The 25,966-nt window shown below is 35.7% G+C and overlaps 1 protein-coding gene across 6 annotated transcripts in view; it reads left to right on the top strand.

Annotated features, from left to right (window-relative positions):
* AKT3 (AKT serine/threonine kinase 3) overlaps positions 1 to 25,966 on the top strand; it is a 294,820-nt gene that overhangs the window by 207,609 nt on the left and 61,245 nt on the right. For all 6 annotated transcript variants that reach the window (XR_016039635.1, XM_088845506.1, XM_088845504.1 and 3 more), the window contains 2 exons: positions 117 to 185; positions 24,036 to 24,158. Coding sequence is in view for 5 of the 6 variants with exons in the window: in XM_088845506.1 (XP_088701632.1) it covers positions 117 to 185; positions 24,036 to 24,158 (192 nt within the window). In the remaining variant the exon portion in view is untranslated. The remainder of the gene's footprint in view (positions 1 to 116; positions 186 to 24,035; positions 24,159 to 25,966) is intronic.

Below are 25,966 nucleotides of genomic sequence, written 5' to 3'. Positions count from 1 at the left end.
TCTTAAGGAACATGAACAATTTATCAGTCACACTTACTGTTTCTAAGTGTTCTATTTTTGAAACTGTTGTAAAAATGTAGGATTATAATATAACATGTTTTCTTTTTCATTTCAAGTCCCTGAAATATTCCTTCCAGACAAAAGACCGTTTGTGTTTTGTGATGGAATATGTTAATGGGGGAGAGGTGAGTCAAGTATAACCAACACTTGGATTTGCATGGTAGTATTGTTTTTGTAAATTATTTACAAGTTATAATGTAATAGTTCTCTGCTTCTTGATAGAGATTTGATAGCTCTCTGCTATTTTAGTAAATGAGAGCTGAATAATTTTTAATGAAATATAAAGGTCATTTATTTTTTTAACTGGCAATACTTTATGTATAGGAAAGCATAATCAACTCTTTTTTAAATTTTTTAAATGTAAATTTGATTTTTAAAATCACGGTTTTTAATTTTGAAAACCAAACATATAGGGTTTATAATGCTTTACGTAGTTCTTTGGCAAGTTTTTGTGAAACTTGTAAAAAATTATTTCATCCATTAAACTCGGTTTAACAATAGGCCATAGGTACATTGCAGTTGAGTTTTCTCTTCTACATAATAGTTAAGAGTAACCTTGACTGTATTTAGATGATTTTTTAGTTTTGAAGAGAAATTCAATCATTTTAGCAATATATTTCACCTTTTCCTTTATTCTTTATCCTTTTCCCTATGTTTCACCAAAATCAGTGTGAGGGGAAAATGTAGTTTACTGGAGATATTTCACATTGTGAATATTCTGAAATTTAATTATTAAATAGGGGCCTGTATCTCACAGACTTTAAAATAGTCTTATTACCTGAAAGAAAAGAAGGAAGGAGAGAGAAGGAAGAAGGGAGGAAAAGAGGGAGGGAGGGAGAGGGAAGGAGAAAAGGGAAGAAATAAGGGAAGGAAGGAAAGAGAGGGAGGAAGGAAAGAAGGAAAGGGGTACGGAAAGAAGAAGCAGTTATCCTCTATAGCATGTTTTCTCCTATTGAATTATCTGACTTACAGGAATTAGTGCATTGCAAAAAATTCATTCATTCATTTGGTAAACACATTTTGAGTGCCTTGGCAGTGTGAGTTTATCAAAATGTGTTAAGAGTTTATAATTTATCTTATAACTGTGTTATAAATTAGGATATAGTGAAAGACCTAAGTGTTAAGAAATTCATAAAAGAAAATTTGTTATGAATGGATCTAGTGTTTAGGTTAGGCTTAATGAAATTCCAACAGGGGAACTGATTTGAGAGGATATTTCAGGCAGAGGGGATGATGTGAGCAAAATCACTGATAGGCAAGCACAGAGGAACAGGTTGAGTAGTTAGAATTTAGTAATCCAGGCATTCTGAACTGGACCCTCGTCAGTCAGATATTGTCTGAGAAAATAAAGAGAAGATGGGTGTCATAGAATTATATAGGATTGATCTGTCTTAGCAGTTCATTAATTGAATGTGGGTAGAAAAGCATTTGGTTGGGATCACGGAGAATTAATATGTGTAGTGAACTTATGAAGAGTGTGTTAAGAGTAAAATTATAAATTTGGTTTTAAAAAGCTTTTTCCTAAGGTTCCAAGAAATATGTGGAAATACCACAGAGAATAAATATGGGTCAGAGTATGGATACAGATTTGGGAGCCATTCCCATAAGGGTTGTAATTTAAGTTATGGAGGTGAATATTTCCTATTTTATAGGAAATTTAAATTGGTGAAGTCTCTATGTTAGAATCTATCAAAATTAAAAATGCACATATTCTGGGACCCAACAATTTCACTTCCAGGAGGTCTACTTAGATATTTTTGCAGTGAAATACTTTATATTCATTAAAAAGAATGATGTCACCCAATATGGGCTGAAACAATGCAATTTCTAGGATATATTATGAAATAAGATAAGCAAGATGCAGACAGAATGTAAAGTATGCTACTATCATGTTAAAGTAAGACCATATATGTGTGCATATATGTCTTTGTGTACGCTGACTATCTGAATTATGTACTGGAGATTAGTGCTTACCTTCAGGAAGGCAAACTGAATCACTGGGGAAAAGATGGGAGGAAGTCTTTATTTTTCACTTTATTCTTGGGCATCTTTTGTATTTAGTATCAAAAGTGTAGATTAAAGTTGAAGGAAGAAAGATAGGTAGGCAGATGGATGGATGACCAGTGGAGAGAATATTATATAGGGAAATGATAAACTGCAGGCAAAAAGTTGGAGAAGCACTCTTAAATTATAGAAATACTCTTAAACAGTATCATGTGTTTGTATCTATCTTAAAAATTAGCACATTGCTTTATAATTGTTTCCTTATCTGTCCTTCCTACTAGGCTCAAAACTCCCTAAACTTACCCATTGGTATAACCCTGGCACCTAACACACTACCTGACACATAGTAGGAACTTGACACTTACTGGATGTTTTGGATGAGCAAATAAACGAATAGATGAAAAGTTTCCCTCCAGGAACAGGGATAAAATAAGTTAGCAAAAGTGGTAAACTAGAGGGGACATCCCTGGTGGCCCAGTGGTTAAGACTCTGTCTTCCAGTTAAGGGACACAGGTTCAATTCCTTCTTGGGGAACTGAGATCCCACATACCACAGGGCAACTAAACCCACATGTACCAACTGAGACTTGAAGCAGCCAAATAAATGAATTAAAAAGAAAACTGGTAAAATAGTGACTACTGAGAAGTAGGAAGAAAAATAGAAAGTAATGTGGTACATAGGTTCTTTAGAAAAAATGCTGAAAATGTATTTTCAGGAGAGCCTATCTTTTTGTGTATTTATAAAATATTTATTTATTGAGAATGATCAGAGTACTCTGGTAGATAAGTGTGCATTCAGATCTGAATTAAGCATAACTCTTACTCTAAAAAGAGTTTATGGTCTAGTGGGGAAGATAAGGTATAAAATTTATACTAAGTGTAAAAGTGATCATTATCTCTGGTATCAGAAGTATGTGGATTAAGGACGGTGGGACTTCATAGGAAAGAAGGACCAGTTTTATTTAGATGGTGGGATGAAGGGAAGCCACCTGGAAGCTTAGTAGAGGGAGCTAGTTGTCACTCTTACTTCTGTTCTAAACCTTGAGTATGTAGACAATTAATCAATTGATGATTGTTAAAAAATTTTTTTCTTACACAGAAGCAGATTTTCAAGCTAGCCAGATGGTTTTCTTACTCATCAAAATGCCTACACTATTTCTCTTGTTTGGCATTTCTTCTCCTTTTTCAGAACTTCTGTTTTAGGTGTGTGCTACAGATAAAAACTAAATTATTTTATGTATTGAAGCAGGTACACTTTTATATGGTAATGTAATTTTACATGCATGTATAGTAACTACAGAATTGCCAAAAATATAAAAAATGGAAATATAATTATGTTTACATGATTTTTGTAAAAATCAAAGTTTTATGTGTATAATCTCCCAGTGTTTTTATTCTTTTAGGTTATCAAATATGCTTTTAAATGCATTTTATGCATTTTAAGTATACTTTAAAATGTGCTTTATAAACACAAATAGTTATTTATTTAATTCTTGGAACCTGATGGGGTGATTTCAGTTCTTAAGTTTTTCTGAGAAGCAAATCTGTACTCAGTGTATGCTTATGGTGACTTATTTTATTTTGGTGAATTGTTAGTACTCACCCAAATGGCAGCATCCTCAAATCTCCTGTCCAGTGTTTGCTCTGAGGTAGGCTTCTTTAGTGGACCCATTGAAGTTAATTAGTAACTTGCTGAGTTTTCACTCAATTCATACTTATTGTCTGATGATTTTCAATTAGCCATAGTATTCTTCTAGCCTGTATTTTGGAATGTTTATTTTGAAATGTAAGTACAGCAGCTGAGACATTTCTTTATACTTTCTTCACATTTTTGTGAATATTTGAACTTCTTTCAGCCTAATAGATGGCACAAGAGTTGCGCATGCTTGTGGCTGTGCTTGTATGTTCCTATATCTGCCAATATTGTTTAAAGTGCTACATAACCTTGGTGGGAATAGATTATGAGAGAAATACTGACTGTGAAAAATCCTTTCAGGTGTGTCAGTACAGTAGAGTCACATCATAATTTATATGAATTCAAAGAAATAGGCTTAGCAACAGATAACATAGATAGGAATGAAGGAGGGATGAGGGAGAGGAAGAAAAGAGAGTGGAAAGGAAGCAAGGAAGAAAGTAGTGATTCTGCCATTCCTCTTGCTAAACATATTCAGAGTAACCTCAATATGAGAGAGAAAATGCTGTTCTTTTACTTCACATCAGTTTCTACTTGCCATCCTTGGAGTTTCATGGTATATAAATTCTAGTGCTTAAAAATTCATAATTTTTATAAAACATTGTCATTAAGTATGGATGGTTCTTCAAAGAAGCTAGTATTTCAGTGCTAGAGGAAGAACTGTGCTGGCTTAACTATTCTGAGACAGCAAATTGGTCTTCAGTGTAATGTCTTACTAAGGAATTTCCAAGGATGGTTTTGGTTTACTTGATGGTTTATATGTTAAGTTCAGAACCCACTCTAGTATAATCCATTTGCCTATTAAATATTTAATGAGCAATTGCAATGAATTGAACACCAGAGGATGTAGAAATAACGGAAATACAGTACTTCCTTGAGAAGGTGAGTATCTAATTGCAGACAAGAAAATATGCATATTCAATGTCATTATTGCTATGAAAACACTGGCTGTTGTGGAATACAGAGAATGTGGATTTGAATCAGTCCATAAGGAAGAGAAAGGAACGGGGAGAATGGCATGGTCAGAAACACTTCTTAAAACCAAAGTTACTCCATTTTAAGATAAGGTTGTTTTTAAGTAAAGATTCCTAAAATTGTTTTTGAGTAAGGCTGTATAATGATCCCTGGATCAAACTCTACCCACGGAGGAAGATTCCTCCGTTTGAACAACAGAAAAGAGGGGAATGTAAGAATGGGTTAACATAAGAACGGCCATCTTAGAGGCCGGAAAAACCATTTTTACTGAGTACGTGACTTGAGGGAAGAAGAACTAGATAAAACCTGGAAGACAAGTTAATCTTAAGTACCAAGAATGTGGACAGTTGAGACACTGAAAATTAGGTAAACAGGTCTGATAAGCTTATCTCGTTAAGACACCAGGATAGAGATATGCACAGCTGTGTGTGTGTGTGTGTGTGTGTGTGTGTGTGTGTGTAAAATTACTGTGAATTAGGTAATTTTGAAATATCATGTTTTGAAAATGCTATATAACCCCTTGGCTCTGAGTGTTCGGGGTCCCTGTTGAAACCTGCTGCGTCAGGCAGATACTTGGACCCCAGCTAGCTGGAAATAAACCTCGCTGTGTGACTTGCAAAAAAAAGAAAAGAAACACTTCTTCAAGTAGTTGGCTGAGCTAAGTCTTACTGGTGACTGTAAATTACATAAGTACAGATGAGAGGGAGAGCGTTCCTACACAGAGAGAGTGCTTAGAATGTGGGAGCTCATGCAAGCTCTCCCCTGCCTCCGCAGATGTAGCATGGTGTGCATGATGCACAGAGTCCTGCACAGAAGAGCCAGAAGAATGCGACCAGGTTGTTAGGGTCATGTTAGCCAGATCTCTCCCAAGTAATTTAGATTTTATCCTGAATGAAGTGAAACATCACGGAAGGATTTCTGTATGAAATGTTTTAGAAGGAAGACTTTGGTAACAGTACGAAGCTTGTATTGGAAAAGATAAAATTGGATGCAGAGAAATGGCTTAGAAGCTACTGCAGGTGGAAGGTTTAGGTAACCTGTTCAAAAAAGGATAAGTTGTTAACTGAGGCAATATTAGTGAGAAGGAATCAAATTCTAAATGCTGTTCAGGTATAGGATTTCCAGAATTTAATGACTGAAAGGAGAGAAAGGAAAATATCACACAGTTTCCTATTTGCTACTTGGAGAATTTGTATGGGTACTGGGCTATTTGTAAAATCAGGGAACAGTAAAAGGAATGATTTCTGAGTTGATCATCCTGTATGTGAGGTACCTCAAGGGAATCTGAAGGAGGTGGGAGAGTTAGGTTAGAGATACAAATAAGGTTCAGCTGCAATGCTGAAACCAAGGAAGGGAAAATGTCCAGTATGAGAATAGTGTGTAGTTCGAAAGATAAATGGCTAAGAATGGTGCCTGAAGATACCAACATTGGACACATTGGTGATAAGAGAAGCCTAAGGAGGATACCAGGTAGAAGCAGCCAGACAAGAGAAGCCTTAGAAGTTCAGTTCAATTCAGTTCAGTTGCTCAGTCGTGTCCGACTCTGCAACTCCATGGACTGGGACTGCAGCACGCCAGGCTTCCCTGTCCATCACCAACTCCTGGAGCTTACTCAAACTTATGTCCATCAAGTCGGTGATGCCATCCAACCATATCATCCTCTGTCGTTCCTTTCTCCTCCCACCTTCAATCTTTCCCAGCATCAGGGTCTTTCTAGGGAGTCGGTTCTTTGCATCAGGTGACCAAAGTATTAGAATTTCAGCTTCAGCATCAGTCTCTCCAGTGAATATTCAGGACTGATTTCCTTTAGGATTGACTGGTTGGATCTCCTTGCAGTCCAAGGGACTCTCAAGAGTCTTCTCCAGCACCACAGTCCTCACAGTTCAAAAGCATTACAGTTTTGAACACCATAGTTCAAAAGCATAAATTCTTTGGTACTCAGCTGTCTTTATATAAAGCCTTAGAAGTTAAGGGAAGTATATTGAATGTAAGAGTAAAGATACACAACTGAAAGATAGCAATTGAATTCGTTGGATTTGACATCTACTACTAGTTCCGCTGGAGAAGGGATAGGCTACCCACTCCAGTATTCTTGGGCTTCCCTTGTGGCTCAGCTGGTAAAGAATCTGCCTACAAAGCAGGAGACCCGGGTTCGATCTCTGGGTTGGGAAGATCCCCTTGAGAAGGGAAAGGCTAGCCACTCAAGTATTTTGGCCTAGAGAATTGCATGGACTGTATAGTTATGGGGTCGCAAAGAGTCGGAGACGACCGAGCGACTTTCACTTTCTCTAGTTCCTAAGCAGAGTACCATGAATTCTTTTTTTATGGCTTGCTGACTGGTATGTACCTTGACTACACAAGGGTTGGTTTGGAGCTCAGTAGAACAAGGTTATGACGGTTCAGTGCAGCCTTTGGTGGACAGTAAATCAGCACATGGAGAATTGATTATAAAAGCACTCTAATAATGTGACCCATCACACTGCTGCTAACATATCCAAGCCACTCTCTTTTTGTAGCTTGCATGTGTGTGTGTGTGTGTGTATGCGCACTCAATCGTGTCTGACTCTCTGCAACCCCATGGACCATAGCCCACCAGGCTTCTTTGTCCATGGGCTTTTCCAGGCAAGAATACTGGAGTGGGTTGCCATTTCCTTCTCCAGGGGATCTTTCTGACCCAGGGATCGAACCCACATCTCTTGCATCTCTTACACTGCCAGATGGGTTCTTTACCAACTGTAACTTCAGTTCAGTTGCTCAGTTATGTCCGACTCTGCAACCCCATGAATCACAGCACGCCAGGCCTCCCTGTCCATCACCAACTCCTGGAGTCTCAAATTTATATGAGAAGCAGAAAAATATTATGGCAGGGGGACAAGGAGGGGAGTAAACTGAAAACTATTTAGTTTGATTTAGAATGTCTTTACTTAGGACTCTTTACCAAAATCCTTGCTCATGGCCTTCTTTCTTTCAGGTCTGTAAAACAAACCTCTATAATATATCAAACCTCTATAAATCCATCTCCAGGCTACAATCTCCTGGAGATTGATAAGAGATTGATTAGTGGGGTAAGGAAAATGATTGCATAGAATGTTAGTCATCTGATAAGTTATTCACATTCTTCTATATTCTATATATATCTGGGTACAAATGGAGTTAACATTTTCAGTTGTTTACTATTTTTGTCCATATTTTAGCTCATTGTACACTCTATAGTAAGTCCTTTGATAAAACTCATTTTATTTTTTGCATATGACTTCGAGTTTCATGCCAATCTTGAGAGTCTCTCATACTTATTTTAGATTCTCATTATCTTGCTGGCGTTTTGTCTTCAATGATCTCATTTTAAATTCACATGAGACAGAAGTGCCGGCAGTCAGCATTCTAGATCTACTTACTAATTTATGGAGGTGTGATTTGGGTGACTTTTAAATTAAAAGTATCATTTCATATTCATAGTGATTTTTAAAATTTTACTAAGTTTACAGATGTACGAATATCTTTATTGTCAGAAGTCTGACAAGTAACTTCTTTGCTAACCATTTTAGTTATTAGTATATTATATAGGTTTTATCAGAGTTCTATTGTTTTCACCCAGATCTTTTCTAAAAAGTGTCAAGCCAAGAAGGATGCATTATAATATTCACATTAGTACATAAAGTTCAAGGCAAAATACATTGGGAATGTTTTTACTATATAATTTTATATTTCAAGACTGCTGTACTGTGCTTAGTTGCTCAGTCATGTCTGACTCTCTGTGACCCCATGAACTGTAGCCCACCAGGCTCCTCTGTCCATAAAACTCTCCAGGCTAGAATACTGGAGTAGGTTGCCATGGCCTCCTCCAGGGGATCTTCCCAACCCAGGGATCAAAACTAGGTCTCATGCACTGTAGGTGGATTTTTTAGCATCTGAGCCACCAGGGAAGCCCATATTTCAATGCTAAATTCCCCAAGTTCATTAAACCAATATATCTCTGCTTGTGAAGTAATAATCCAAAGACTCATCTAGGCTAAACATCTAAGTTGCTTACTTTTATATCTAGAACATCAGATGAAGTGGCTGAAGCTTCAGGAGCTGACTGGGCATTTATCTGTTTTCACAATTTTTTTCCTTGTGTTTATGGCACAGGATGACAATTTCAGTGTAGTCACATTCTTTGCACAAAGGTTGGATTACCCCAGAGTGAACATTTCAAGAGAGTGAAAACAGAAGGCACAATATGTGTATAAATTGGAAACTTTGAAGGAGAAAAAAAAGGGACAGTGTAGCAAATTAATATTTAAATATTTAAAACTAAAATATCAGAACACAGTATGTAGTCATTTGTGTTCTGTATCTTACAGTTAATATAATAGTTTAAAAATTCATCAATGTTGTTGCATATATCAGGAGTTTATTCTTTTTATGGTCTTATGTGGATATATTATAATGTATTTATATAATCTTTAGTAGATACTTGCTTTTCTTGTGGTTTGGGGCTATTATGAAAAAATTTCTTGTGAATATTCCAGTACAAATCTTTGTGTGTATGTATAGTTTCAGTTGCCTTGGATGAATATCTAGGAATACAATTTCTGTGTCATTTGGTATGTTCAGCTTCATAAGAAACCTGCCACATTGTACCATTTTGCATTTCTAGGATATTATTTAACATCATTGCCACACTTGGCGTGGTTAGTCTTTCTTATTTACCTCTTCTTTTGGATGTGTAATGGCATCTTACAGTTTTGATTTGAATTTCCTGAATTATTAATGGTATTGAACTTGCTTTCCTGTGCTGATTTGCCATGTTGTATCTTCTTTATTGAAGTATCTGTTAAAATCTTTGGTCCATGTTTTGATTGGGTTGTTTGTTTTCTTAATATTGAGTGGTCAGACTTCTTTATACTGTTTGCAAGTACTTTATCATATATATGTTTTGCAAACAGTTTCTCCCAGTCTGTGTTCTGCCATTTCATTTTTTAGTGGGGAATTTTTTCCTTGTGTTTATTTTTGCTTAAATCCATTGTTTAGAAGTCATATTGTTCATATGTAATTTATATTCAGTAAAATTTACCACTTTTAAATGTACAAGTTAGTGAGTTTTGACAAATGGCGTTGTTTACCAATACCCCAGTCATGATGTAGAACAGTTCAATCATTGTAACAAGTCTTTCATACTCCTTTACAGTCAGTTTCCCCATCACCTCCTATCCTTCTAACCACTGATGTGCTTTCTTACTTACAAGTATGTTTTGAAGTACAAAACTTTTAAAATTAGATGAAATACAATTTATCAGTGTTTTTCTTTTGTAGTTTACAGATATGGGATTTAATTTAAAACATCTTTTCCTACCCAACTTTGTTAAGATTTACTCCTGTGTTTCTTCTAGAAATGTTAATAGTTTTAAGAATTATATTTAGTCTGTAATCCACTTCAAGTTAATTTTTGTTTGTGGTATTAAATAATCAAGGTTCTTTTTTTTTTTGCAATTGGATATTTAGTTGAAAAAAATATTTGTTGAAAATAGGACTGTGTTAAGGCAGTATGTGATTTTAAGTCTATGTTAAACAGGAACAAATCTTGTGGGGAAAAATATAACCTTGTATTTCCTCCAGTAAATAAGCTTGTACCTGATTAGGATGGGTGATTTCAGACATATGAACAGATAAACACAGAGTTTTTTGGTCCTTTTAAAGTTAAGAGTATATAAACATTCTGGACAGTTTTGCAGAGTCCAATAAAATTACATATAAACAAATCAGACAGAGTTTCATTCAGTAGCATCATGATTTGAAATACTTAAGCATGAGGTGATTTCTCATGACTTGACCCCCAGATATTTATTACAGTTTTATTCCTAAGCTCAAAATTTAAAGTAGTAACTCTCTGCCCTTTAAAAAAAATTGGTGCTGTTGACTTGTAGTTTTTCTCTCATGGTTAAAATTCATTTAAAACATTTTAGTGAGCCTAGAAATTCTTTTTACATGTAGTGTATCTTGCCTGCCTCATATTTTTCCTGATTAACTTTTTCATAATTCTCAATAAAGAGGCAAAAGAGGAACGACTCCAGGGACTGATCTTTTCTGCTGGTGCAGATGGGTGACTCAGTGCATCAACTCAGGTGTTCTGACTTTCTTGGTATGTTGTTGTTACATATTGGCAAGAACCTTAGGTCTTGAAAGACTTCTTTAAGTCTACAATAAACCTTGGTTTAGGGATAGAGTAAACGAAAAAGTGGGCTTCCCTGGTGGTCCAGTGGTAAAGAGCCTGCCTGCCAATTCAGGAGTCATGGGTTTGATCCCTGGGTTGAGAAGATCCCCTGGAGAAGGAAATGGCAACCCACTGCAGTATTCTTGCCTGGGAAATCTCATGGACTGAGGAGGCTGGCAGACTATAGTTCATGGGGTCGCAAAGAGTCTGACAAGACTTAGCAACTAAAACAACAACAAAATTTTTTTGAAAAGTATTTGTTGAAAAAACTATTTTTCTCTCACCGAATTACCCTGACACCTCTGATCTGTGTCCATCAATCCATATGCTGTATCTCACTGTCTTTAGTACTTTTGCTTTAGAGTATTGAAATGAGGCAGTTTTGAGTCTTCCAATTTTACTCTTTTAAAAAAAAATGATCTCAGCAACTCTATTTGCTTAACATTTTATGTTAATTGTAGAGTGTTGATTTCTACATGAAGGTCTCAGTTCATGAAGGTCTGCTAGACTTTAATATCGTAATCTCTTGATCAATTTGGGGAGAATTGACATGTTAACAGTATTGTCTTCTGATCCATGAACATGGTATATCATTCCAATTATTTAGATCTTCTTTAATATTTCAACAATATTATGTAGTTTTTAGTGAACAGGACCTGAACGTTTCTTGTTATATTTATCCTTATTAATCTTATGTGTTTTCTGATACTATAAATGATTTGTTTGAAGTCTCAAAAATGAGTTGTTTGTTGCATTTAGAAATACAATTGATATTTACTTATAGCCTTGAATCCTCAATCCTTTCTCAAAGTTTATTTACTTGTTCATAAATATGTTGAGATTCTCTTTGTGGATAATCATATCATATGGAAACAAAGACAGTTTTACTTCCTCTTTTTTCAACCTTAATAGGTTTTCTCTCTTTTTCTTGTCTTATTAAACTAAGACCTTCAGAACAGTGTTAAATAGGAAGGTAAGAGCAATCATTTTTACCTTATACCAGATCTTAAGGCAAATGCATTTATACCCTCACTGTTAAGACTTTATTAAAGTATTATGAATACTTTAACAAGTTGAATAAGTTTCTTTTAATTCCTATTTTCCTGAGTTTTTTTTTTTTTTTAATGATAGAATGTAAAATTTTGTCAGATTATTTCTGTATCTGTTGGGATGATCATGTGGTTTTTCTTCTGTATTCTGGTAATAGCTTGAATTTCAGTTTTTGTTTGTTTGCTTTTTAATGTTAACATTGCATTTCTTAGGGCTTGAGGTAGTTTAACTGGAAATTTTTAACCAAATAACTATTTCATAGTCCAGCCATCTGACCTTAGATCACTGTTAGTTCTCTTGTAGCATCCTAAGGACTTAATTTGTATTTTAAGTAATGTAATATTGAAGAATTTATTAAAATGACATTTTTATATTTCTGTCTATATCACTGTCTTTTCTTAAACTCTTCAAGCACTAAATATAAATTTCAGTTCAGTTCAGTTCAGTCGCTCGGTTGTGTCCAACTCTCCGCGACCCCATGAATCACAGCACGCCAGGCCTCCCTGTCCATCACCAACTCTCGGAGTTCACTCAAACTCATGTCCACGGAGTCGGTGATGCTATCCAGCCATCTCATTCTTGTCATCCCCTTCTCCTCCCGCCCCCAACCTTTCCCAGCATCAGAGTCTTTTCCAGTGAGTCACCTCGTCGCATGAGGTGGCCAAAGTATTGCAGTTTCAGCTTTAGCATCAGTCCTTCCAATGAACACCCAGGATTGATCTCCCTTAGAATGGACTGTTTGGATCTCCTTGCGGTACAAGGGACTCTCAAGAGTCTTCTCCAACACCACAGTTCAAAAGCATCAATTCTTCGGCAATCAGCTTTCTTCACAGTCCAATTCTCACATCCATACATGACCATGGGAAAAACCATAGCCTTGACTAGACGGACCTTGGTTGGCAAAGTAATGTCTCTGCTTTTTAATATACTATCAAGGTTGTATATAAATTAAATATAAATTTACATTGCATTAAATATTCTGTGCAAAATGCATAGAAACTATGGAGTTTAGCTTGTGAAAAGAATAGACATGATCTAGAAAACAAATGTATTACCTATTAATTGTAAGTGTACTTTTATTTGATGCTATAAAAGTACTTGTTTAAATGTTTTATTGTATAACTAATACCATTCCAGTTGTGAGTGTAGTATTTACTACAGACTGAATCTTTCCTTCCCAAACTCATAAGTGAAAACCTAATCCTCATTGTGATGGCACTTGAAACAAAGTCTTTGGACTAATTAGGTCATGAAGGTGGAACCCTCATGAATGGAATTAGTGCTGTTGTAAAGGACAGCTCAGGGATACCCTGATAGCTCAGCTGGCAATGCAGGAGACCCGGTTTTATGCCTGGGTCGGAAGATCTGCTGGAGAAGGGATAGGCTACCCATTTCAGTATTCTTGAGCTTTCCTTGTGGCTCAGCTAATAAAGAATCCACCTGCAATGCAGGAAACCTGGGTTCGATCCCTGGGTTGGGAAGATCCCCTGGAGAAGGGAAGGGCTACCCATTCTGGTATTCTGGCCTGAAGAATTCCATGGACTGTATAGTCCACGGGGTTGCAAAGAGTCGGACACGACTGAACAACTTCACTTTCATAACGAACAGCTCAGAGAGTTCAGTTGCTCCTTCCCCAATCTGAGGACACAGTGAAAAGACAGCTGTCTATGAACCGGGAGATAGACACTCAGTCTGCCACTGCATTGATCTTATATTTCTCAGCCTCCAGAATTATGAGAAATAAATTTGTGTGGCCCAGTATTTTGGCCTGGAGAATTCCATGGACTGTATAGTCCATGGGGTCTCAAAGAGTCAGACATACTGAGTGACTTTCACTTTTATAATCCACCCAGTCTGTGATAATCTGTTATGGCAACCCAAATGGACTAAGACAGTATTGTTGATGAGTTGTCCTGTATATGAGCTTGAGACATTCTTTTCATCTGAGGTTTTTTGTAAACTCAAGGGATGTGTTAATTAGCATTATTGCACAGACTGGCACGTCTTGTTGCTTAATTAATTAGTTGTCTTTAGAGTATTCAGGTTCTGAGCTCATCAATATTATGATAATGAATGTAATCATTGAAATTATTGACTTGTATTGAACATATTTTGTTATTTTCTCTATTAACCAACATTTTGCCATTACAGAAGAATGACTAGAGTTTGTATATACAGATAATATTTGCAAGAAAAATATAATTTGATTTAAAGTCTTAGATTGCATTGATAATTCTCAGGATATTAAGTTCAGATATTTATTTATCTTTTTTGAAAGTTTTTTGCATAGTTTTCAAAATATAGTAATTTGTTTTCAAGATAGGCATTCTGGGTTTGTGATGAAATCTTGACTTGTTTATTTAAATCATTAAAACAGTCTATTTGCGTTACTGTATTTTCATAGCATTATTAAGCACAAAACACAACAAAAAAACATGTAATCACTGCTAAAGAAAGTCAGACTTCTGAAGATATGCTCCTTGCTTGAGGAGCAAACAATTCTTTTTTTTTTTTAACAAAAACAAGATTATATAGTTGTGGTCTTTTTAATGTTTCTAATAAAAAACACTTTACCTTTAAAACTTTAAGCCTTATTTTTCTTACAAATAATTCTTTGGAAAGGATTTTTGAATTTAACTTTATTCTCTGCAGTATATTTATTAAGCATATAGTGTGCCGACATACTAGGCTTATTGCTGAGGATGCAAAACTATATAGTACTTGTACAGTCTTCCTCTTTGTCCTGAGCTTCTGCCAACAAAAAGTGGTCAAAAGCCTAAATTGCTGAAAGAATCAATAGTATTTTAATTGAAATCCTTATATAATTTCCCCTATTATGAAAGTAACATGCATATTCATTGTAGAAAAGTCAGAAAGTTATTTCAATTCAATTGATAAAATGTTTTATTTATTTATTGCTATTTACTGACTGCATGCTTCAAGGTAGATACCGTGCTATGTAATTAGTAAATGGCATGAAGAAGACATATGGTGTCACATTTAAGGAAATCATAGTTTCAGTGATATTTTCGAGCAACAGGAGTTTCAAATTTTGAAATCCAATTTGTCAATTTGTCTTTTTTAAAAAAAAATATTGTTTAAGAAATCTTTGTCTATCCTGGATCACAAATATTTTCTCTTGTGTTTCCTTTTATAACTTATATAGTTGTACCTACCACATTTAGTTTTATGATCTGTTTTATTTTTATGTATGCTATAAGCTAAGAATTGAGGTTCTTTTTTTTTTTTTTTAAATCTCCTGTGGATATCTGCCTATTCCAGCATCTGTTGTTGAAAAGTCCCATTGAATGACCTTGACACCCTTGTCAAAAATCACTTTGACACGTTTGTGGCCATTCCTCTAACACTAACACTGCTGCACTACAGAGGCAGTGTGTTCAAGGACTCCACTGGGTGCCACATTTCTTAAGAAGTTTTTCCATTTTGCCTGGTGAAAACAGAAAATATTTTTAGCTCTATGAGCTGTGATGTTTTTTCACCTGATTCTTTCTAATGGCTCTTTCCCTGACCTCGGAATTTTCCTTATATACATGTGCTGATTAGTAAGACTCAAGGCAATTCATTGCAGGTCCCTGGAGCTCTCCTTTCTGTGGTTCTCTGTCTCATGAATTATAGCTACTTTGGTCTCCCCAGTCTCTGAACTCTCTATTCATAATTCAAGGATCCCACAAGTTCTTTTTGATTTTCCCTCCCTGTGTTGCATTCTATATGGTCTCTTGAACAACCATTAATTGTTTCCTTTTTCTTTGGGGTCAGTGTACCTTGAAGTGTAATACTTAATGTATGGATATCCTTGTTTTATTTATTTTTTTAATATGTTTTCCTAATTGTTGAAGAAGGGAGTATAAATCTGTTATCTGTTACTCAGTCATTGTCAAAACAAAGTCTCTAACCTTTATACTTTATAGATATTTCCACTGGATGCAGGATTTTAGGATATGGGATTTTTTTTTTTTCTTTTAGCAATTTAAACATGTTTTTCCATTGTTCTTCTGCTAATATAGTTTCTGAGGAGAAGTCTCCTATTTGCTGTGTGTGTTGTTTTTTTCCCCTTCAGAACTTTTTAAAGATTTTCTGTTTATCACTAGTTTTTCAGTAGTTTTACTGTGATCTGACTGGTTATGTTGGTTATGTTCTTAGTGTTCATGCATGATTGTGAGTTTTCATCTTATTGGGTTTCATTGGAATGCTTAGTCTGCATTTATCTTTCTTTTTTCCTAGTTTAGAAGAATTCAGGCTTTATTTTAGAGATGTCTCCCTCTCTCTTTCAGGATCTGGTGTCTAACACCAGATTCTAACATTCACATGTTAGACGGCTTGATACTATCCAACAGGTCACTAAGATTCTTTTTTTTTTTTTTTTAGGTACAGTTCATATAGTTTTCTTCTGCTATAATTTCATGTTCATTGGTCTTTTCTCTTGCAATGTCTAATCTGTTGTTTATCCCATCTAATAAAATTTTCATTCTGGTATTATATGTTTCATCTTTAAAAGTCCTATTTATTTCTATTTCCCATTATCTCTTGTTTATGTTCATATGCTTCTTTAAAGTTCAGTTCAGTCGCTCAGTCGTGTCCGACTCTTTGCGACCCCATGAATCACAGCACGCCAGGCCTCCCTGTCCATCACCAGCTCACGGAGTTCACTCAAACTCATGTCCATCAAGTCGGTGATGCCATCCAGCCATCTCATTCTCTGTTGTCCCCGTCTCCTCCCACCCCCAATCCCTCCCAGCATCAGAGTCTTTTCCAGTGAGTCAACTCGTCGAAAGTTACTATATGTTAATTCCATCATCTCTTGTTATTTTTTAAAGTCTATGTCTAATGACTAATTTTTTTGTTGGTGATGCATCATATTTTCCTTCATCTTCTCACGTCTAGTAACTGTTGATTGTATACTGGATACTTTGAATTTTATGTTAAGTGTTTAGATTGTGTTGTCTTCCTTCAAAGAGTGTTATATCTTACTCTGGAGAGTAGTTTTTTATAAATATGATATTCTGTAGTCTTGTTTGTTAGCTTTGTTAATGTAGGTTTAGCTTTTACTCTGACTTCTTTGAATTATCTACTGAATGCCTCTGTGTTCAATAATGACATTCTAATGACGGATTAGAAATGGATTGTCTCAGGTCTGGGAATTATTTGGCATACAGATCCCTACTCCTCTGCTTATTCTTGTACGTGCATAGCTTGGTATCAGATGCAAACAACCATGTAAATTGTATAGCTTCTTCCTCACTGGTATTCCGTCCTACTAATGCTACCCATCTCACCTACCTCAAAATCTGATATTTATTTCTCCAACAGTGAGACATCTGTGTTATGCTTGGTATGTTCTTTATAACATTCTAGAAAATGCCTCCAGACAGAAAGCAGGCAATTTTAGGACTCGCCTCTTTTGTTTTCATGGGAATCATAGTCTCACACTGCCTGTTGTCCACTATCTAAAAAGAATTCTGTTGTATATTTTTCTCAATTTTCATTTATTCCTTCTAATATTTGTGTTTAGTTGCTTTGGGAAAAAGGGTAAATCTAGTCCCATAAACTTTTTATTTTTGTTTTCTGCTTTTTTAAATTAGTTTCATATTTTTTATTTAGCTGTCAGTTACATCTAAAATTTATTTTGTTGTGTTAGATAAAAAAATCTAATTTAAAAAATGTTCAACATGATTGAAAGTCTGTTTTCACATTTTTGTCATATATACTATGCAAGAATATCCTTGTGTAGGAGATTTCTACATTGCCTTTTTTTTTTAAGGAAATTTTAAGAGGAACAACTATATTTTAAAAATTAGATTGATATCTATTGCCGGTTGTCCTACAAAAGGTTTATGTTTACATTCTAGCTACCAGTGTGTATCTCTTCACACTTTCACTGATAATGGTATTTCTCGAAGTGTTAAATTGTTTTATATATGTTTTATCACTACTTCATTGATTATTATAAGGTGGTACATTTTCACATACTGTAATAATTTGTATTCCTCTTATGTTATCTTTGCCCTTTCTCTTTTTTCCCCTTAGGTTTTAGTGTTGTTTAATGTGATTTCTCTATATATTATGCATATACACTGTAATATTTGTCATAAATATTCAATTTACATTTTTGCTATTTCATGTAGTTAATTCTATCAGTTCCTCCTTTTATGATTCTGTTTCCTCTTGTGTCCTGAGATCAGGAAACTATTGGTTCGTATTCTCTAGTTTATAAATTACATGAAATTAATTTTGTTACGATGTGAAGTGAAAATCAAATTTTACTTTTCTCCAAAGTTAAGTGAATATTGTGATACCATTTATTAAATGGTAATGTTTCCCATATACTTTATCATATGTAATTAATCAACTCCAACATATTTTAACTTTTTATAAAGTAACCTATTCTGGCTGCCTGATATCATTGATATTTCTTTTTTTCCCAAACCTTAACCTTTTATTTATATTGAGGTAGAGACCATTAACAATGTTGTGATAATTTCAGGTGAACAGCAGAGGGATTCAGCCATACATATATATGTACCCATTCTCCCCCAAACCCTCCTCCCATCCAGTCTGGCACATAACATTGAGCAGAGTTCCATGTGCTATACAATAGGTCCTTGTTGGTTATTCATTTTAAATATAGTAGTGTGTACATGACCTTCCCAAAGTCCCTAACTATGTCTCCCCCACCCCGGCAATCTAAAAGTTCATTTACTCAGTCTGTGAGTCTTTCTGTTTTGTACGTAAATTCATTTTTGTCATTTCCTTTTAGAGTCCGCCTATATGGGGTGTCATACAGTGTTTGTTCTTCACTGACTGACTGACTTCACTTAGTATGACACTTTCTAGTTCTGTCTGTGTTGCCGCAAATGGCATTATTTCATTCTTTTTAGTGGCTGAGCTGTGTTCCGCTTTGTATATGTACCGCATCTCTATCCACTCCTCCGTCAGTGGACATTTAGGTTGCTTCTGTGTCTTGGCTGTTGTCAGCAGTGCTGCGGTGAACATAGGGGTGCGGGTATCCTTTCGGATCATGGTTTTCTCCAGATATGTGCCTGTTGCGTATGAATTGTAGCTTTATAGCATCTGTCATTTCTTCAGGCAGAAGTTTTCTTGAAAGCATTTGTGTACTGAGAAAACATCTGTTTCAGTAACACCTTGGCTCATCTCATTCATTTTTTCTAAAGGAGTCATGTACCATTTCTAGTTTATATTCTCTTCTTGGCCCACCTAGTGTGACATCCCTTCCCTGAAAGATAACAGATGACCCAATTCCTTTGTCTGGTAAATGTGAATTTTCTTGGTGAAACTTTTGTATCCTTTATTCTTCAAGTATTATATATTTTTTTCTTTTGTATTTCTTTTAGAACTCTATCTTAATGTCCTATTCTGCCTCTTTTCCCTGTCCTTATCCCTGTAGTGATACCCTAAAATTCCGACCTTAACTCTGTTTCAGTTTCTACTAAATTTCTGGGCTATATCTTGCTTCCCAGCATCAGACTGTCATCACCAATTCAATGGACATGAACTTGGGCAAACTCTAGGAGATCCTGAGAAACAGGGAGGCCTGGCATGCTGCAGTCCATGGGGTTGCAAAGAGTTGGACATGACTTGGCGACCGAACAACAATTTTGCTTCCTTGATGTTACCAGTATCCTGACTCTATACCATTTGGTCCCCATTTATCTCTATACCATTTGGTCCCATAGTAGTGAACTGTACTATAGTTCTTATTTAAATGTCAACAGGTCAAGGTAAAATCCGTTGCTCCTCTGTTCCCAACCCCATTCTTTTCCTTTACACTACTGACAACAACACCACACACTGCTGGAAACCTCGAAACTCTTTCTGCCTGTGCCCAAACGGTGCATGCTAATCCCCGTGGGGTACTGACTATACTGAAATGTCTGTTGCTGCTGCTAGTTAAGGTTCCTCAGAAACTCTTACAGCTCAAAGGTAACCGCTTGTACTACCAAAGATACTTACTCACTTCTTAAAGTGTGCTATTTTAAAACTATGTATTTTTAATGTAATTGTATATGTCTGGTTTTTCTAAACAAACAGTTACATTCTTTCAGATTGATACAATTTCCTCCATTGTGTCTGCCGCTTTTTACAACACTGAATTGGTGTTTAATAATTTTTGTTGCACTTTGTGAATTGTTTACCTGACTAGTCTCAGTTTTTTTTTTCTTTTTAAAATATTTATTTATTTGTTTGGCTGTGTTGGGTCTTAGTTGCAGTGTTTGGGTCTTTAGTTGCGACGTGTGGGATCTAGTTCCCTGACCAGAGAATGAACCTGGGCTCCCTGAATTGGGAGTGCACAGCCTTAGCTACTGAACCACCAGGAAGGTACCTCAGATTTTAAATTGATTCTCTCCTTGCTGCCATAGTTGTCTGTTTAAAATTATGCTAATTTTTGACCCAAATGTCTTTGACACTCTTTATCTACAGAATTAATCTCTAAACCGTATCATGGAAGTCCAGGTCCTAAACAGTCTGATCTCAACTTTTTTTTTTTTGCTTAAGTTCTGTCATTGTCATGAATGGATATCTTTGTTCTTCAGCTCTGTGCACTCCCTGCATGTTGTTTCTTTGCCATTACTGTTCTTTTCTTTAGAGTTAATTCCTTCTATATGCATTTATTAATTACCTACTATGTGCACTTACTGTACTAGGTTGTGGTCAGAACATTAAGATGGGTATAACTTTCATGGCACCCTTTTGTATGCTTCCCTTGTATTCTCCATTTGTGAAAAATCCCATCCTTCAAAATATAAGTGAGATAATTCCTTGTCCATGAAGTCTTCTCAGATCATTCTAGTAAAGATTAATCATCCTTTGCCTCCAAGGCATTTTTAATATCAGAATTACAAAATTTCTCATAGCTCTCTCATTTGTTATCTATACATCTATAGATTATGTCTTAATCACCATTGTATGCCCTCTTTTTCTCTTCCCAGTGACCTTAAAGTAATTGATGATCATTAAATGGAAAGTTGGTTCAAAGCCAAGGTAGAAACTTAGAAGGAATATTCAGGGAAAAATCAGGAGAGTTCAGTACCAAACCTAAGGAATGTTTATAAGAAGAAGGGGATAATAATTGATATTCTAAGCTCCAGAACAAAAGGTCATTGGTTATGTTAACAAGTTCAGTTCAGCCACTCAGCAGTGTCCTACTCTTTGTGACCCCATGGACTGCAGCTTGCCAGGCTTCCCTGTCTATCACCAACTCCTGGAGTTTACTCAAACTTGTGTCCATCACATCAGTGATACCATCCAACTATTTCATCCTCTGTCGTCCCCTTCTCCTCCCACCTTCAATCTTTCTTATCATCAGGGTCTTTTCCAATGAGTCAGTTATTCACATCAGGTGGCCAAAGTATTGGAGTTTCAGCATCAGTCCTTCCAGTGAATATTCAGGACTCATTTTCTTTAGGATGGACTGGTTGGATCTCCTTGCAGCCCAAGGGACTCTCAAGAGAATTCTCCAACACCACAGTTCAAAAGCATCAGTTCTTTGGTACTCAGCTTTCTTTATGGACCAACTCTCACATTCATACATGACTACTGGAAGAGAATAAGGTCCATAAAATAGCAAGGATGGACATCCGAGGACAGCAGATTGAGAAATAAATAGGATTCTTCTCCTTAAGTAGCTTTTTTTTTTAAGCTGATATTTTTACAGAAATTGGCTAGGAGACAAATTGAAGATTTATGATCTAAATAAAGAACTTGAAGCCTGCATATATTATGTTAATTTAGGGAGGATCTATATATTTTGTACAGAAGATCAGTGGGTACTAGGCTTGACATTATATGAAGGAAGTTTAGAAATCTAACCACTATTTTAATGTCATTAGAAGACTACATTATAAATCACCGTAGCGATCACAGGGGTTTCTTCGTCAAAATTAGTCATATTTTTATTAAAGGAAGACAGAAATTACTTTGCCCTAGAAGGATTTCAGAATGGTTTTACTGATGATCCATGCTTCTTTCTACTTCCTGTCTTTGTTTGAATAGTAGTATATTAATAGCATGAAGTGAAAAGTGCAAGTGTTAGTGGCTCAGTCATGCCTGACTGTGACCCCATGGACTGTAGCCTGATAGGCTTTTCTTTCTATGGAATTCTCCAGGCCAGAGTACTGGAGTGGGTATCCATTCCCTTCTCCAGGGGATCTTCCTGACCCAGGGATCAGATCTGGGTCTTCCGCATTGCAGGCAGATTCATTATCATCTGAGCCACCAGGGAAGCCCCGTTAATAGCATGTATTCTGAAGCATATCCCTTATATGCATACCCTTAAAAACATACCAATTATACGTTGGTATGATTTTGGGCATAGTATATTTGGTCATTTATAAGACACATTGAATAATTTCTTCAGTCAGAAGGCCTTTTATATTTGGTGATGTGTTATAGTGTTAATTCACATCATTTTTTTTTTTTCTTTCTTGGTCTTAACATAAAATGTTAGTGAAGTTACAATCAGCGGCATCTTAGATTTGATGAAATATGACAGTATAGTAGAGAATATTAAAGTTTAGAGACTGTCTGCCAAATATTTTAGTTTTACTGTAACATTGAACAAGTCTTTTTGGCAATAGGTACATGATATTAACTTCTTCTCTTTATTGGGAGACTGGGTTATGCGTTAATTTTGATCTTAGTGATAGACTGTTAAGTGGAGTTGGAAGTGGGAAAGGGGAAAGTGAAAAAAAAGTGAAGTTGCTCAGTCGTGTCCCACTCTTTGTGACCCCATGGACTATAGCCTACCAGGATTCTCTGTCCATGGGATTTTCCAGGCAAGAGTACTGAAGTGGGTTGCCATTGTCTTCTCCGGGAAAAGGGAAGAAGGAATCTATAAGGAACCTACTTTCTGTTACCTAAATTATGATTTGGTATGTGAGAAAAAAATCTTGGTTAACCATAATTATTATAAATTTGTAGAAGCAGTTTGTAGCAGTAATCCCTGTGAAGTTATAGCTCATTTCTGATCTTGCAATCAAGGATACACTGACTGGTTCATCACTTGTAATCAAAGACATGTATTAAGTACCTATTGTGATACTGGCAATGTACTCAGCACTGCAAACACTCTTTGGTGGTTCATGACAGGTTTCTTAATACAGTGAAACAGTACAACAGAAAGGTCAGTAATCAATTCACAGTGCGTGGAACCAGCTCCTTTCTCATATACACAGTTGAAGTGAGAGATGAGACAGGCAGTTCCTTAAACAAACAGCTTGTCTAAATGGAGAGCTGGATGCTTGACCACAATGAGCACTCAGTAAATACTTGTTGACTGATGAGTGGAAGTATGTTTTTAGGTGATTGACAGGAAATGGATGGGCTTATCATTTTAAGTGATTACATGTGAAAAGATTGGTGTCATAGGTAATTATTGTTGAAATTGGAAGAATATACATTGAGAATTATTAAGGGAATAATGGGAGCTTCTCATTTTGGGCATTACTAAAATAAATTGAAAATGTAAAGCCTCACAATTTCCCATTGTAGAAAGCATTGATTTAAACATTGAAATCATTCCTAGAGATATCATGATGAATAAAGAGTTGCAGAATTAAGCAAGTTCATAGAAATAAGGTTCCACAAACCTGCAGTCCTTTCTTTGAAACCAGATGTGAATCAAGTAGAAATTAAGTAGAAATGTTGCATCTCTGCTTATGTTCATTTATTTTAATAAAGTCTCAGTACCTAATCCTTGAAAGAGTTGAAGCAACAGTTTATGGAGGAGGAGATGTAATCTGATGATGCATACTTTTTCCTCTGGTAACTGAAGGTTAAATGGGTAGCAAACAGAATGCCTTAAACAAGATTGGTATATTGATTAAAGCGCTGATTTAACAGCTCTCTGTCTCCCCTTGGAAACCTGGAAAAGATAAGCCAGCTGCTGTCTAAGAGTGCTCAGTGTCCACTGAGAGTACACTATCTATCATCACAATATGGTGATGAGAGGTGTTTTATGTTTGTGTTAATTTCCCCCACTAAATCAGTAATTATTACAGTCCTGTCCCTGCTGTTTACCCTGCAGCTGTTTTTCCATTTGTCGAGAGAGCGGGTGTTCTCCGAGGACCGCACACGTTTCTATGGTGCAGAAATTGTCTCTGCCTTGGACTATCTACATTCCGGAAAGATTGTGTACCGTGATCTCAAGGTAAAAAAGAAAAGTAATCAGAGTTTGTTTCTGCAGAGGCTATAGGGACAAACACAAAGTAATTATAAAGTTACACAGTTTGAAGACAAGAAGATCTAGTTGGGGGAAAAAAAACAACACTTTAAGAATGTGGTTCACTGTATCTGACAGGAAATTTCATTCACTGGTAAATGTGTAATTCTTTTTATGTCCAAGTTTTTGACATGCAAAATAAGTTCTGTTCGACTGCTCTGATCACAGTGATCTACCAGTAATTGTTCCACTCTTCTGTTAGTGTAATGAGTAATGTTAAACATTTGATTCAATGTCTTGTCACTTTGCAAGTGACATTTTAAAATCAACTCCATTATTATGTTCTAGCATCCTATGATATATTATGATAAACTTACAGTAGATAATATTATTTAGGGGAAGGAGAATATTTGATTTTGATAAATTTTTAGTGGGCTTAAAGAGCTGAAGTACTTTAATATTGCCTTTTATCAGTTTATTTAGTTACCATTTTAAAAAGCACCGTGTTTGTTTTATCAGTAATAATGACTTTATGTCTCTGAAGTTTCTTTTTGACAAGACCCTCAGAATAGCTCAGGAACTAGCAAACTTTCTGTGAAGCCCAGATAGTAAATATTTAAGGCATTGCTGCTCTTACAGTATCTTTTGCAACTCCTCAGTGCTACTGTTGTAGGATGAAAGCAGTCAAGGACAGTATGTAAATGAGCATGTCTGGCTGTGTTCCAGTAAAACTTTAATTACAAAAACAGGCAGTAGTTAAGATTTCGCCCCCAGGCCATATTTTGCTGACCCTTGGAGTAGCTCATAAAAGGTAGTAGTAATTCTCACGATACTGTTTTAATTTAGATTGGCCACGTTAAGGAAATTTGTACCCTGACACACTCTGAACAGGTTCTAAATGTGACCATCTTAATTTCTTAAAAAGTAAATCATATGATCTTGACCTATTAAAGTCTGACACAGAATTGCTTTATTTATCAAGAATGAGTTCATTTAAAGTATAATTCTACTTATAGAAATAGAAGTTATATTCGTCTTTTATGAAATGCTGTTTGTGTTAAATGAAGTATGTGTGTTAGTTGCTCAGTCGCGTCCAACTCTTTCTGACCTCATGGACTGTAGTCTGCCAGGCTCCTCTGTCCATGGAATTCTCCAGGCAAGAATACTGGAGTGTGTAGCTATTCCCTTCTCCAGGGGATCTTCCCAACCTAGGATTTGAACCCGGGTCTCCCGCATTGCAGGCAGATTCTTTTACTATCTGAACTACCAGGGAATGAGGTATATATCTACATCTTATAGCACACCAGAGAAGTCAAAGTTTCCCCTCACTCCCATTCACTTGTTTTTAAACACCTGTGATCCTTAAATTATCTAATTACTTAACCAATTGTCTGAGTTATTTCAAGATGTTGCTATCATGTACCTCTGTATTATGAATGATCCCTAAGAAGTAACTATCTCAAAAAATATTACTTTACATGATGACAGTGAAATATAGTGTGTATGTCTATATAACATCATTAGTTTTTATTTTCTAATTTCTTAACATGTTATTTATGAAACAAACTGAAATTCTATTTTTAGAAAAAATTATTATACTGTATCTATATCAGAGATGATCAATTAAGTGCCAAAATAGATCAGAGATGGATATAAATCAACAGTATGATTGTCTTTAGCCTGCAGCTTCTATAGCCAGGAGTAGCAGAATTCCGCATCTCTGTATCTGATGTCTGCATGGCCAAATAATCCTATAATGTTTAAATGTCGTGAATATGAATTTTTTAAAAAGAATT

Source organism: Moschus berezovskii, chromosome 17 (genome assembly GCF_049115385.1).
Source record: "Moschus berezovskii isolate FMDL1 chromosome 17, NW_MosBer_1.0, whole genome shotgun sequence".
NCBI lineage: Eukaryota > Metazoa > Chordata > Mammalia > Artiodactyla > Moschidae > Moschus > Moschus berezovskii.
This window is presented reverse-complemented; position numbering and strand designations above follow the sequence as displayed.